This window comes from Eurosta solidaginis, chromosome 4 (genome assembly GCF_040869045.1).
Source record: "Eurosta solidaginis isolate ZX-2024a chromosome 4, ASM4086904v1, whole genome shotgun sequence".
In the NCBI taxonomy this organism is placed as follows: domain Eukaryota; kingdom Metazoa; phylum Arthropoda; class Insecta; order Diptera; family Tephritidae; genus Eurosta; species Eurosta solidaginis.
The window spans coordinates 116783581-116799593 of NC_090322.1; the positions used below are offsets into that span (position 1 = coordinate 116783581).

Consider the following 16013-nt stretch of genomic DNA (forward strand, 5'->3'; position numbering starts at 1 on the left):
GGCTAGGAGTCACTAACACCATCCGTCTAGAATGGGTACCTGGACACAGAGGAGTGGATGGTAACGAGCAAGCGGTCGAGCTTGCCAGGTTAGCAGCGGCCGAAAAGCCAATAGGACCTGAGCCCATCATGCCAATAGGGTCACATACAATAAGGGAAGAGTTTAGACAAAAAGAGACGTTCCTCAGAGAACAACACTGGCGCGAAAGACCAGGACTTCGGCAGGCAAAGGCAGTAATAGTAGGGTACAACCCAAAGCGATATAAAGCTATGATTAACCTCCCAAAAAGTAGCCTTAGGATTTTAACAGGCATACTCACAGGACACTGCAGGCTAAAGAGCCATATGCATAAATTGGGCATATCGTCTAGTAGCCTCTGTCGATTCTGTGATCGTGAAGATGAGACTGCAGAACACATCCTGATAGAATGCGATGCAGTCGCGAGACGAAGACTTGGGATCCTAGGATCATCGAAATTAGAAAGTAGTCACATACACTCTGTGAAGCCGAGAACCATTCTGGATTTTCTCAGAGAACTCGGATGAGGTGTTGTAAAGAGAACGAGGGCACAATAGACCAATAGGTCGCAGTACTTAACCTCACAACATCTATCTATCTAACCACCTTCAGCGCGTTAGGGGCTTAGAATATACCCGCGGCAGGTATACCTGTCGTAAGAGGCGACTAAAATACCAAATTGATTCAAGGGGTTGCCAGCGCAATATATAGCTTTCCAACCCAATTTTCAACCTCACCTACCCGTGACGAATTCTGTTTCTTTAACAACCGCGGCTATGGCGACCCCAAGTTCCTTATGGTTCGAGGGGGCGTGAGTGCGGGATGGCCTAGAAAGTTTCATGTGGTCATACCAAATCGTTCCCGATATGTTCGGGCTAGTTGTTGTAGTTGTTGTTGTAGCGAAGGAAGGTTGCTCCCCGAAGGCTTTGGGGGACCATCTCGGGAACGATTTATATGACCACATTAAACCTTCAGGTCATCTCTCCCTCCCCACCCCCAAGTTGCATGAGGAGCTTGGGTCGCCAGAGCCTCGCCTGTTAGTGAAACAGGATTAGCCGCGGATAGGTGAGGTTGACAATTGGGTGGTTTTGCTACACAGCCCCTTGAATATGGTATTTTAGTCGCCTCTTACTACAGGCATACCTACCGCGGGTATGTTATGACCCCCTAACCCACTGGGGGAGGTCGGGCTAGTCCTTTAATGGTGCTTGTTACCGGAACGTACCGGATCTGCACTCGGCAAAGGACCATCAACATCGATAACACTCCCCCAGACCTTCGTGGAGTGTCCTTATCGCTACAACAACAACAAAAAAAATTTACCCTACACCTTGTTTTTGAAAAACTTTTTGGTTTGCAAAAAGTTGTGGATTTTAGGAGGATTTTTTTGTATTGGTTATAACTTCTGAACGGTTACAGATGTTTTAACCATTTTTGTATTAAATAAATCCAAGAACTCTATATTTTAAGCACAGGCACAATTTCATAATAACAGTTGAGAGTGAGTTTAAATGAAAGTAAGAGAAAGTAAATTATAAACTAATTGAGAGTAAGTAGATTACGAAGAGGAGGTTGGATAAGATTGATAGTACTAATATGTATATAACTATATACATATGTATTTTTCTGTAAAAAACTTTTTCACTTTGTTTTTTTTTTTTTTTTTTTCAGAAACACAAGTGAAGTATTTCGAGTGAAAAATTACTTACCGAAATATGTATGTATATATGCTATTGTTCAAGTGGCATTGGAAAATCCAATTGCATAAGAGGTTACTAATTTTTTATTTTTTAAATCGTTGTAAAAAAATGTTTGCATAAAATAAGCAATATTAAATTTTTGGGAAAGGTTAAGGCCCTGAATATTTTTTTTTGCAAATCTGCAGAAAAAATTGCTAAGTACTATAAATAACAGCTCCACCAAAAATTTCAAAGCCTGTACCTAAAATATAGAGTTGTACAATTTATTTAACACAAAAATGGTTGAAATATCTTTACCCTTTCAGAAGTCATGATAAATACAAGAAGTTAAAATTCCACTTCAAATTCAAAATTTTTTGCAAACCAAGCAATTTTTTTAAAAGCAAAGTATAGGGAAAATCCTAATTTTTGATTCTCTATCAAACAAGGTAACTTAGCTATCCCAGGAAAAGTTGTCTTAAGTGGCCCGGAATCAAAATTTTGTCCCAAAAGACTAAAATTCTATTCTGTTATTTAGTCGATGTTAGGTACATTTGCTGCTATGATTGGAACCGGCGTTTTAGCACAGTCAATCGAATATACACCTGGTATAGGGCCGAAACAAATGGCTTGGGCTTTACATTCTGCTGTAATTGGTGCTATTGTTGCTCCGATGTGCTTTCTTGGGGGTCCAATTCTTACAAGGGCTGCGTTGTATACAGCTGGCATTGTGGGAGGTCTCTCAACAGTAGCAGTATGTGCCCCAAGTGATAAGTTTTTGTACATGGGAGGTCCCCTGGCTGTGGGGCTTGGTTTAGTGTTTGCCTCATCGCTGGCTTCTATGTGGCTACCTCCAACAACAGCTTTGGGCGCTGGTACGTTTAGCATTTTATTATTTTTGTCATGGCCTCAACTTATTAAATACAATTTTAGGCTTAGCTTCAATGTCACTTTATGGTGGTCTCATTCTTTTTGGTGGATTTTTGCTCTATGACACGCAGCGTATAGTTCGCCATGCTGAAAATCATCCACAAATATTTGCAAAACCATTCGATCCCATTAATGCGTAAGTATTATAAGCTTAACAGAAACTGCAATACTTTAATATTACATATGGTTTTTTAGATGTCTCTCCATTTATATGGATACGATAAATATATTTGTTCGAATCGCAACTATTTTGGCTGGTGGAGGCGGAAATCGTCGTCGATAAATTGTTATTCAAAATCTAATTTGTATTAGCAATATATATATGAACTTATCATGCCTGATGTGATAATATGCTTTCCCTTAAAAAGAAAATGTTTTTGATTATTACTTACATATATATAGTTTTAAAATAATTTTGGCGAGGAATTGATAACTTTAATTTAATCGCCAGATAAAGAAAAGTATTGATCTTTTTTCAGTAGTGCACTTTATTCAACACTTGTATGTATAATGAAAAACAATGAAATGGCAATTATTATACATGCAAAAGGTCTTATATAGAAAAATTTAAGAATGACAGGAGATGAAGGAAACTGCAAAAACTGGTGATATTCGTGCTACCATATGTACATATCGAATATAATGGTTACCGAAGTGTAGCGAAAAACAGAGCAGTCGCTTTTACATTAAAACAGGTATTCTAATTTTATAGCATTCCTCAACATTCCGGGCCCCGCTGAAACACTGTTTCAGAATTTGGCAGAATCACTATCTTAGTTATTGGTCGAATTATTTCTCCTCGGATGGTACGAAGTTTCACGACGCGGACTAGCCCGTCTGCCCCAGGGAATGTTTCCAATACCCTTCCCATTGGCCAGACGGCAGGTGGTGCGTTTGGCTCTTTTATTATTGCAATGTCTCCAACTACTATATTCCTTGTACGTCTGTTCCATTTGGCCCGGTTTTGTAAAGATGTTAAATATTCTTTGTGCCACCGGCGCCAAAATCCTTGATACATATTTTGTACGTGTTGCCAATAGTCGAGCTTATTTTCATTGATATCCTGTAGGCTTCCTTCGGTTACCAATGTTAGTGGTCGACCTATTAAGAAATGAGAGGGAGATAGGTAATTAACATCGGAATCGGAAGCCACGCCAATTGGCCTTGAATTCACCACAGCCTCAATCTGTATTAGAAGAGTATTCAACTGCTCAGCTGTGAGGATAGAATTTCCAATAACTCGGCGCAAATGTAGTTTAACGGAGCGCACGGCTGACTCCCAAGTTCCACCCCAGTGAGGTGCGTGAGGAGGAATGAAATTCCAGCGTATTCCGTCGTGAGCCAAGACTTCGCTTATTATGTTGTTATGTTCCTGTGACTTTACAAGCTGATGCATCTCACTCAAAACTCTAGATGCCCCGACAAAATTTCGCCCATTGTCGCTAAATAATTGTGTACATTTACCCCTGCGTGCCATGAACCGACGAAGTGCTGATAGAAAACAATCAGTAGATAAATCGCTAGCCAGTTCTATGTGGATTGCCGATGTGGCCAGGCCCACAAAAATGCAAATATTTCCCTTGGACTGACGTGCATTTCTACCTCGATATAATTTTAAAGTAATTGGTCCAGCGTAATTGACTCCGGAGTGCTGGAAGGGAAATGCTTGACGGACACGAACTGGAGGTAAATCAGCCATGAATTGTGACGTCGAAGCATGGCGTAACCGAAAGCACCTTGTACAGTTGTACGTTATTTTACGTATAAGATTCCTGGCTCCCAACACCCAATATCTCTGACGTACAATGACAAAAAGTGCTGATACGCCTGGGTGGAGGTGTCGGTTGTGTTCGTCCAACAGTAAAAGATGAGTAACCTTGCACAGTTTTGGTAGTATAATGGGATGTTTGGTTTCCTCACATAATTCTGATTGAGATATTCTTCCACCGACGCGAAGAATGCCCTTGTCGTCCAAAATCAGTGCTAACTTAAGAATCGGTGAACGTCGGCTTATTTCTCTTTTAACTTTAAGTGCTTGCACCTCATCTTTGAAGCATCTTTGAGAATGTCGCAAAAGAACATCACGCGCGTTTGATATTTCCTCGAAGACTAAAGCAAGAGAAGTTTTGACTGGACGTTTACGAGTATGGTTAATGAAACGTAGAACATATGCGGTTGTCCGAAGTAGCCGTTGCCATGAGGATACGCGGTCGATGAGACAATCAAATACATTGCTCTCTGTACCATCTGTAGTTAGCATACTAATTGTGTTGCCTTTGATCTCGCCTGAAACTTCGTCGTTTGTACGAAATGTAAAATGGCCACTCTTCTCAAACACCTCTTTGAACTCACCTTTGTTACGAAGCCATGATGGACCTTTCCACCACAAATCGAAATCACGAAGTAAGGCTGCCGACATTCCACGTGATGCACCATCCGCTGGATTGTCTTTAGAAATTATATGATGCCAAAGGCATCGTGGAAGAGTAGTCAATATTTCGCTTGTTCTATTACCTACGAATGTCTTAAGTTTAACCGGTGGTATCGAAAGCCAGGACAGCACAATTGTTGAGTCGCACCAAGCATATACCCTGGATTCCCGACGTGGAATGATTTCGAGTATAACCTTCACTAGACGAGCCAGTAAGAGAGCCCCACTAAGCTCTAGTCTGGGTAGAGATATTGTTTTTAGGGGAGCAACTCGGGTTTTCGCTGCAAGTAGTGAAACAATGACCTCATTATCCTTTTCAAAACGCAAATAAACTGCTGCTGCATATGGTTTTGTTGAAGCGTCTGAAAACCCATGAATTTCTATTTTCTCAACATTGTTCGGTACAAATCGATCAATTTTTATTTCACTTGCCTCACTAAGATCTTGATTGTATTGTGTCCAAATTTCTGCCAGATTGGGAGGCAAGGCTTCATCCCATGACAAATTTTGGAACCATAGTAACTGAAACATAATTTTGAATCGAACAACGATAGGGGCCAATAAGCCCAAAGGGTCAAATAAACGAGATACATCTGAGAGTATTTGCCTTTTGTTAACGGTCGGCTGAGTTTTGGTTTTAACAGAATAAGTTAGAATATCTTCTTTAGGTTTCCAATAAAGCCCAAGTACCTTCGCAACTTCCTCCGGGAATATCTCATGCTGCGCAGGCAGTTCCTGATCCAATTTCGAAGAATTTGACACCCATTTGCTGAGTTCCATGCCGGCCAGCTTCAATAAATGTACTAGTTCATCACGCAGTTGCAGCAGCTCAGTCTCTGAATCGGCACCCGTCAAAACATCGTCAAGGTAGAAGTCTTCTAGAAGTATGCGGCTTCCGCGAGAATGTGTTATCTTGTAATCCTGAGCTATTTGTTGAAGTACCCTAACTTCCAGAAAGGGAGCATACGCCGTTCCATAGGTGACCGTACATAGTTGGTACTGCTTCAATGGAAGGCTGGGATCCTCCCTCCAAATTATCCTTTGGAAGTCACGATGATGCTTAGCAACCCAAATTTGGCGAAACATTTTTATAATGTGTGCTGTAAAAACAAATCGATGAAGACGGAACTTTAAACAAACGGCGAACAAATTTCGATAAATATTCGGGCCCACTTGTAAAGTGCTATTCAAGGAGTCATTTTGGAGTATTTTGGAGTCAGTAAAGGATCCGTCAAAAACGACTCTCAGTTTTTTACCCAGTACCGGGTGATGTGGAATATAAAACACCGAAGCATTCATTGAAGTAGTTTGGCGTGGCTTTATTTCACACATATGACCCATCGCTTCATTTTGTCGCATAAATTCAATATACTGTAGCCTCAACGAGGGGTTTCTAACTAAACGTTTCTCCACTGAATAAAATCGAGAAAGTGCCCCTTGCATGGTACCTGAAAACGTTGGAGTATTTTCCCTGAATGGAAGATCTACTGTATATTTTCCATCAGGTTCGCGAGTCGTTGTGCGTAAGAAGTGTTCTTCAACTAATGCATCGTCTGGATCAATGCATTTTGGGAAATGAACTTCCTCAATTTCCCAGAATTTTTGAAGTGACTGGTCAATGTTAACTGTAGTTAAGAATGACTTGGTTGAAGGGGTATCATTTCCGATAGTGGTTGATGTAACTACCCATCCGAAAATTGTGGAAACAGCTATGGGATTTCCAAAGGCGTCGAACTTTCTCTTGCAGTCAAACACCTTCCAAACGTATTGCGAACCTATCAGGATATCAATCGGCAACGACTCATTAAAGGACGGGTCAGCTAGAGCAATATTATCGAACTCGTTTCCTAAATCTTTGTTAGTTGTTACTGCTGGAAGCGGTGCAGTTATGTGGCTGAGTACATGTACCTGCGCTAATAGGCTATTGTTTGAGACGCGAGACTTAAGAAATACTGAAAGGCACCCACGGGTCGTACCGCTTTTCGTGGATGTTATTCCGGATACAAGAATACGCGAGTGAGTCCGTCGTATGCCTAACCGTTGAGCAAAATTTTCTGATATATAGGATAGCTCCGATCCTGAATCTAGCAGTAAACGACACGGAATGAAATTTCCGCAGTTGGTCTGTACGTCAACAATTGCTGTGGGCAGAAAATTTCTATACGGTGTAGTTTTCTTATCTTGCTCAAAATTTGCAAAGGACATTGTTGGGTGTGACACATGGGCTACGGTAGACCATGGGCCCTTAGAGGATACCCCGCCTGCAGGTGAAAGCCCATCGGTAATACCGCTTGCTTGTGCTTGTGACTGGCGAGACGAATCTAACGAATTTACATGCAACGAGGTGTGGTGTCGTCGATTGCAATTTTTGCAGCGAAACTTGGATTTGCATGTAGATAGGGTATGCCCTGTAGAAAGGCAATTGAAACAAAGCGATTTATCTTTTATAAGTGATTGTCGGTCACTCAGCGAAAGACCTAAATAAGACGAACACTTGCCTAATGTATGGTTATTTGATCCACATTTAATGCATGGCAGCGTCGACCTGCTGCTGTCAGTTGAAAGAAATGTACGTGAATTGCGTGTCTTACCATTAGGGGATGAGTTTGATTTGATTGGTTTTGTTTGTGCTAGCTCCAATTCTTCACAGCGCATGTCTAGGAACTTGAAGAATGTTTCTATGGTTGGCGCGTTGTCATCCTTGCTACTTTCAATCCATTTTTGCCTTGACCCGGTATCCAACTTAGATTCAAGAAGATGAATCAACCAACAATCCCTGTCACTTCGCGAGATGGCATCTAAACCACGAATGACTTCATTTGCGCCATCAGAAATCTTTCGAAGATCTTGTGCATTCCCTTGTGTGACTCCAGTTAACGACATAAACGATTCAATGAATGAGGCGACAATGTGGCGAGGCCGATCATAACGCTCCTTTAGCCGATTCCATGCAGTGTCATATGATGTCTCTGTAATAGGAATATGTGTTAAAACTAGAGCAGCGTCATCTTTAAGTAGTGATTTTAAATAATGAAACTTTTGAGTATTCGTAAGATTAGGTTGCATATGAATTGCGCTAATAAACAAATCCTTGAATGATGGCCATGCTTTGTATTGTCCGGTGAATGGAGGTATTACGATTTTCGGTAGGTTATTCGCCCTAACCTCATTTTGCGACGTAGATGCCGTAGACACATGTTCTAGAAACTTTGACTGTTGCTCAGCGAGTCTAGTAAGCGTAGTGTCACAATCTTCCTTTTGAGTTGGCGGCATAACCGATAAGCGTAGTGTGCGAAGTTTGCCACGTGTAGACATAACCTTCTCTTCATAAACGGCAAAGTCTACGTCGGGATCTGAATAATCTTCATCATTGCAATACTTGTACATTGCCATAGTAACGACTGAAAACTCTTCCCATAGCTCATTCAGTCGATCTAATCGCGCTCCTACATCCTCTGGTTGACAATCTGTTGGTGGTTTTTCTGCGTATGCACCCAGCCGCGAAATGGACCCTTTTAGCCGTCCACGCAGCTGCACTAATTCGGCCCAATCTCTCTGCATTGTGATCTGTATAACGGTGAGCGCAATCCGGCTCGAAGGACCAGCTTCTGGCGAGGAATTGATAACTTCAATTTAATCGCCAGATAAAGAAAAGTATTGATCTTTTTTCAGTAGTGCACTTTATTCAACACTTGTATGTATAATGAAAAACAATGAAATGACAATTATTATACATGCAAAAGGTCTTATATAGAAAAATTTAAGAATGACAGGAGATGAAGGAAACTGCAAAAACTGGTGATATTCGTGCTACCATATGTACATATCGAATATGATGGTTACCGAAGTGTAGCGAAAAATAGAGCAGTCGCTTTTACATTAAAACAGGTATTCTAATTTTATAGCATTCCTCAACAAATTTATTTCTTAAAACATTCAGAGAACCTGATTTCCTAATTAAATTCACATTACAATAATAATGCAAATGAGGTGAAGTGCAGGCAGAACTCCTTTACCATTTTGAAGCGGTGCTTCGCCCCATTCAATTGGTGAGATATGTTATGATCTTCAATGAAGAGCTGCAGTGCTTGTGGCAATGTGCAACGACCACGGCGTGTGCACTGGCGTTTAGGCCCGGAGCTTCAGCTTCGTGGATTCGATAACGCGGTCACTGCACAGCACTGCTCTCCCCAGCCAATGGTCAAACACGATAATTATTTTTGCACACTGGGGATATTCACACAGAAGAAAAAAAAAAGAAAACAAACCTACGCGTTTGCATGCCACACTTCACTAATACGACACCCTCAACTTACCCTTATGCCTGGCAGCTCGTTGTTGCAACATTTGGTGGCTGCGGGTCGATTTAAAAATCGCTCATTGCTCTGTGAAAATCGTATTCTAGGGATCAAAATAAGAAACTTTGCCGAAGGAACCATACCTCTAAAACGAATTCTGATGTCCCCCTTCCCTCCCCCTTTGGGTCGAACTTTTGGGTAGGGGCAATTTCAATTCTACCTGCTGTGTCTTGTGGTGGCTTAAAAAAAACAACACAAGCAATTTTACGATCTGTAATTGTGTCACAGTGATACCTTCATTTTTTAAAACGGTTGAATAAAAAACCCACACAACTATGTTTACGACATGCAAATGCATCACAGTGATGCCTTGGTTTTAAAAGGGGGTTGTAAAAACGCTAATTTCTAATAATTTTTTTAAATTTCTTTTCTATTACTAAGTTAAATTCATTTTTTCATTTACATATGTTCTGATTAAATAAATTTCTAAAGAGAAAAATAAACTCCAAAAAGAAAAAACATAGGCATTTCAAAGTGGGATTTTTCAAAATTTGCCCCACGACCTCCTAAGGGGGGACATCGGAATTCGTTTTAGAGGTATGGTTCCTTCGGCAAAGTTTCTTATTTTGATCCCCAGAATATGATTTTCACAGAGCAATGGGCGATTTTTTTGCCTCCCCACAAATCGACCCGGCCTAGTACCCACCCTACCTTTGGCCTCATTGATGATGTTGAGGCCCCAATTTATTACCATCAACTCCGGTGTCTCAAACCAAATCAAACAAATTAGTTACCTATTATGAATTATTATTATTTAAAACAAATTCAATCCGTTATACATTTCGTTTCTTAGTTTAGTTAACCTAAACTTAATTAATGGAATTTACTTTGATTTTTAAACGAAGAAAATCACTAAAAACAAAACAGCTCAATGAGAAGTTATATAGTGGAACTTTAGTAAGTCTCCCTAGAACATTAATTGCATATGGCAATTCAAAAATCAAATTGGTATACACATGTATGTAAATATGTTTTTACGTTAATATATACGCATGTATAAAATTAAAAAATTATGTATCAAAAAAAATTCAAGTAATAAGGAAAACTACCCTTGATATATATATCAGCTCATGTACGTATGTGCTTACATGTGTATGTACATTAATATTAATGAATAATCAAAAAAAAATATTTTTGATAAACGTTTGCTTAGCTTAGTTGACCGACACTTAATTTGTGAGACTTATTTTGATTCATAGTCCAAGAAAATCATTATAAAAAAAAGGTATAAAAAATCCTAAATTTATATCCTATGAACTCAACAAAAATAATTTTGATATATGTACGTATGTATGTAAATGTGTATATGTGCCTTTATGTACGCATATATAAAAAAAAGTATTATCAACAAAAAAAAAATTAAGTTGAAAGGACGACTAAATCCAATATATGTACATATATGTATGACAACTTACATATGTGCATACATATGTATGTAAATGCACATCATTGTATAAATGTGCAATAAAGAAAAAAAATTGTTAACAAAATAATATGTTGCAAATAGGTGAATATATTTAGGTACATATATACGTGAGTAACTAAATTCATTTTACAAGTATATAGCATTTCTACCTAGCTTCGAAAGCCTTCTTGCTTGGGGAAATGGGTTATCATTCCTTAAACAAGAATTAAAATATTTTCTAAACCAACTAACACAATTAATGGTTTTTAATTTGCAAAAGGAAACCACTTAAAACATTACCAAACCGCAAATGTTGGCAACCATCTTTAAAAATATTAAAATTTTTTAAATCACTCTCAATAGAGAAGAATATGTATAAATGTTCATACAAAAATAACTACAAATTCCCATAAATGGTTGCATCGTACAATATTTCTTTAGATGGCATCATACAGCTCTCTCAAACGCATCATACAGCTCTTTAGAACATGTCCACTTCATTCACATGTATGTATGTATGTGATTGTGCACAGGTTCAAGAGAATGCTGTGCAACAATAACAACAAAAATATGATATTTTGCGGTTTGGCTAGTTGAATTTTTGGTAAGGTGCTACATATTACCAACTATTCAAATTTGGCTAATTTATTTTTTATGAGAAGAATTCAATTAGAATTTACTATTTCTTAGCAACATTTTAGGCATACGATTCAATGTTTCTAAACATAGCTTGATTCTTATTCATACTCATTTTTGAGTTCGAGTTCGATTTCTATATTTCTGCATACATTTTATGTATCTATATCTGATCCGTACCTCACTAAGGTTCTTTACACATCGCTGGTTCGTCCAATACTCGAGTATTGCTCATGCGTTTGGTCCCCTGTTTCTCAAAAGCATATAAAGCGTCTTGAGTCAGTTCAAAAGCAATTTTTGATATTTGCATTACGCGGCCTTAATTGGGACTCAAGTCTCCACCTTCCTCCATACAGAAGTAGACTTCTTCTTATTAACTTACCCACTCTGGAAAATCGGAGAATATTACTGGGGGTATTGTTCATCCATAAGCTCATTATTGGAGAAATTGATTCCGCGGACCTCCTCAGCCGCTTGTTTTTTGCGGTTCCCCCTAGAGTATCCAGACACTACGTTCCTTTCTATTTACCCCTTTGTCGACGAAACTTTGCTAAAAATAATCCTCTTCTTATCTGGTGCGCGCACTACAATGACTTGTATAGCTGCATCAGTCTTGAATATACTTTTGCCACTATACGTAATGCAATACTTGCCTATCTAATTTAAGAGATACAAGCTAATTTAATTTGCCGGCATTTTATTCCTTCGATAAAAAACAGGAACTATTTCGCTTAAGGATGGAGGAACATTTATCAACATGTATCATTAAGAAGGAACAAGACAGTACTGTGTTGATTGGAATCTGGTGCATTCCAACAACGTAAAAAACATGCTTTTTCATGAGTCACTGACCGGAATCGTATGCATTCCGGCAGTATAATCTTATGGGTCAGGCATCGAGCTGATTGGAATCCGGTGCATTCCAACAACACAGGTCATGTTACTTTTTTATGCCTTGTGATGGCGTATCCTCATTACACTACTCTCAGCACTGTCGGATTCCCATGACATGCTGATTGGAATCTTGTTGCATTCCAACAGGGAGATTGGAATCCACTGCATTCCGATATCATGCTGAGCGGAATCTGATGCATTCCGCCAGTATAAGATTTCGGCATAAGATCTTATTTCTACTCATATTTCTTATTATTATTATATTTTGAAATTAAATAGTAATGTTCATTAATATTTCTTTGTTTGTAATATAACATTGTTGAAATCTCGATATATCTTAAATTTTATCTTTTGAGTTGTATATTTATATATCTTTTATATTATGCAGTCGACCATAGTTTGTCGTCGACTTTAAATAATAAATAAATAAATAAATAAATAAATATGTATTACTAATCTATTATGTATATTACTAAAACGAATTTAAATTTTAAATTAAATTATTCAACTTTCCTGACATGTCTTGGGATTATGTTAGAAACCTCCGACGATGATAAAACTGGCCATTTTGGGTGTTCTGGCTTGTTTAAAATATGCCTTACTGGATTATCGGCAACTGGAGATTTTGAGATTTATGCCGTGAACGTAAAAGCGGGGATAAGTAAAAGGGGGGGTTGCTTGTGATTCACACAATATGTATATGATATAAAATTGATGGCAAATGAATTTGCAGAAAATGTGGTTTTTACGAAAAATCTGCGGATGAAAAAGATACCGCTCTTTTAGATTTATGTTTAAATTATTTGCACCACATTTAAGTATGTCACAATAAGAGGGGTAAAGGGAGTTCTATAATTTAATAAAAATATCACTTACCATGTATCTATGCTTATAAATTTCGGCATCAAAATATGCTGGTTACCGGAGGCAATTTTATGAATTAGTATTAAGTTTTAATTCGCACTGGTGTCGGATTAATATGTTAACATTGATGTGAAATCACAAATTATAAGCTCTATATATAGCTTCAAAAAAATGTGCCATAGTGGTTATAAAAAAATTATAACTTTTTAACACTCGGCGTGAAAAGGCGTACTTTATATTGGCAAATCTGTCACAAGTCTATTAATCACTGCACTCTGATTTAAAACTTTAAAACTATATAACTTTGAAAATTTACCCGAAAAACTAGACTGCAAATTTTTCTGACGGCTTAAATTCACGACATTTCAGTGTTGAAGTCCAAAAGGAAAAGAAGGAGCTTTAGAGCCGCATGTTGCTCAGATAAGTAGATAAATCGGTTCGAAAAAACATATGTTTTTGACATGGGCGGTGTTAGTTAGTGTTTTGAAGTGGTGGCAAAATATAAATAGGTATGTGAATAAAAAAATCTAAAGTCTGCTGTAAATAAAAAAAATAAAAATTAGAAAAAATGTTTTGAGGCATTGTACTACGATACAGATAACTCACAAGTTTTCATTGTTGTTGTTGGTATATTAACGATAAAGACACTCCCCGAAGCGCTGCCCAAGGCCGTCGGTTCTATGTACCGGAGCGACTCGGGATTTTTCCCGACCAAGGACTGCCATTTCAGTTTAACCCCATTTAATTTATTGCGTCCCTCCCACAAATTGTCATCCTCCCAGCAGCTCCTTGCAGCGGGACTGCTCCATATTCTCTTGCTCCAGGAAGGTGTCGAACCCAATCCGGGTCCGTCTCCTGACCCCGGTCCTGAGAAATGGTTTTGCTGCATCTGCCGGAAAAGAATCTTTTTAGGACGGTTATACTCTTGTCAGTGTGTCTCGTGTAAGGGATGGTTGCATCGGACAGGTTCTGGGCTAGATCCCAAAACCAGACGTACACGTAACTTTTATAAATCTTTTGTGGCTCCTTGCGGTTTACCCCCTAGGACGTCCTGTAGTCTGGGCCTTAGCGCCCCCGCTACCTTCCAGCAGCCCCACTGCTCAGCAAGCCACAACAAGAACTCGCTGCTGCTCGCGCCCCACGGTGCCACCACCTTACACGGCTGCTCCCATTCATACCTACAATCTCCGTAGAAGAGTCGGGAGCAATGCCGAGCATCAGCCCCTGCCCCGTCTTCTCCCCCCCCGCCCCTCCCCTCTTTTCCGGCAGCAATCGTGTAGGTCAGGGAAACAGACTTTTAGTCCCTAACCCCGTTTGCCAGCACAGAATATATATGTTTGCGACATCCGCCCAATGCAGCTCTTGCCTTGGGCGGTGCCACTTTCCTAGATGTTCTGGTCTCCGCGACGGCAACCCCCCGACGGGTTTCATTGCGCCATGTTGCCAGGTCGTAAACCCCAATCTACCGGGTACCCCAATGCTTGCCCAAGGACGCCCAGTCCCAGGGCCATAACAGCAGTTGCGTCCTGCGTCCTGACGTCTCCCCCTATGCACTTCAGAATTCTGCAGTTAAACTGTAATGGATTAACTGGGAAGATCACGGAGATAGTCGATTTTATGAAGCGGCACAACATCCGCATTGCTGCGATTCAAGAGACTAAACTCACAGCAAGATCTGCATTGCAGACCTGCTCTGGGTATAATGTCCACAGGAAAGATCGCGAGAGCGGAAATGGAGGCGGCCTCGCGTTTATCATACACCACTCTGTGCAATATCATATATTTGATCCCAACATCGACCGCAGGGACAGTGTCTTAGAACGGCAAGGCTTATCTGTCAGGTCAGGCGATGCAAACCTAGAAATCATCACCATCTACATCCCTCCGGCCACCTGTTGCCCCAGTGGATACCGCCCTAATATCAGAGCCTTACTCACTGGCAACAATCGCATTATCTTAGGCGATTTCAATGCCCATCACGATCTATGGCATTCAAACTTGCGGGTGGGCAGTAGGGGTGAGATGTTGGCGGATCAAATAGAAGAAACGACGTTCTGCACAATAAACGGAGACGCCCCCACGCGTATGGTAGGAAGCTGTCACAGTTCGCCGGATATTTCAATCGTGAGCGCAGAACTCGTAAACTGCGTCAACTGGCAGCCGATGGTAACATTTGCATTCGACCACCTGCCTACACTTGTTTCGCTCGAGCGCTCCGCCGACTTCATCGTCACAGAAAAACGCACTTTCATTAACTTCAAAAAAGGAAAGTGGGACAACTACAAATCCTTTACAGACAACCGCTTTGCTGCCCTCCCTATCCCGACTGATGCCCGCCAAGGGGAGCGTGCTTTCCGCAATGTCATTGAATCCGCCTCGGCTCGTTTCATTCCCGCCGGTAGAATTCCCGAAATTCGGTCCCACTTCCCAGCGGAGGCCGCAAGTTTAGCGATAGAACGTGACCTTATAAGACAGCTCGATCACGGCGACCCGGCGATATAAACCAACGCATCAGATTGCTTGTGGATGAACACAAGCGGGCGAAATGGGAGGAGCACCTAAGAGGTTGTAACCTCTCTACCGGTGTGGGTAAACTTTACTCCACCGTAAAGTCCCTATCGAATCCGACTAAGCACAAAGACAAAGTTTCCATCGCCTTTGGCGTCAAACTGCTGTCGGATGCGAAAAAATGCGGGAGCGCTTTCTGCCGACAATATATAATGCATTCTACGGTCGACAAAGATAGACGGAAGGCCAACAGACACGCACATAAACACAAATTCAGCGCGTCACTAATC

General features: G+C 40.2%; 2 protein-coding genes across 2 annotated transcripts in view; both read left to right on the forward strand.

Annotated features, from left to right (window-relative positions):
* Nucleotides 1–3101, forward strand: part of LOC137250190 (growth hormone-inducible transmembrane protein) — a 47475-nt gene extending 44374 nt beyond the window's left edge. Inside the window, exons 4-6 of the mRNA XM_067782588.1 lie at nucleotides 2236–2572; nucleotides 2631–2763; nucleotides 2823–3101. Of these exons, the coding sequence (XP_067638689.1) occupies nucleotides 2236–2572; nucleotides 2631–2763; nucleotides 2823–2910 (558 nt within the window). The 3' untranslated portion in view covers nucleotides 2911–3101. The remainder of the gene's footprint in view (nucleotides 1–2235; nucleotides 2573–2630; nucleotides 2764–2822) is intronic.
* The window catches only part of LOC137250187 (lanC-like protein 3 homolog), a 260066-nt gene that overhangs the window by 645 nt on the left and 243408 nt on the right, over nucleotides 1–16013 (forward strand). The window lies entirely within an intron of this gene.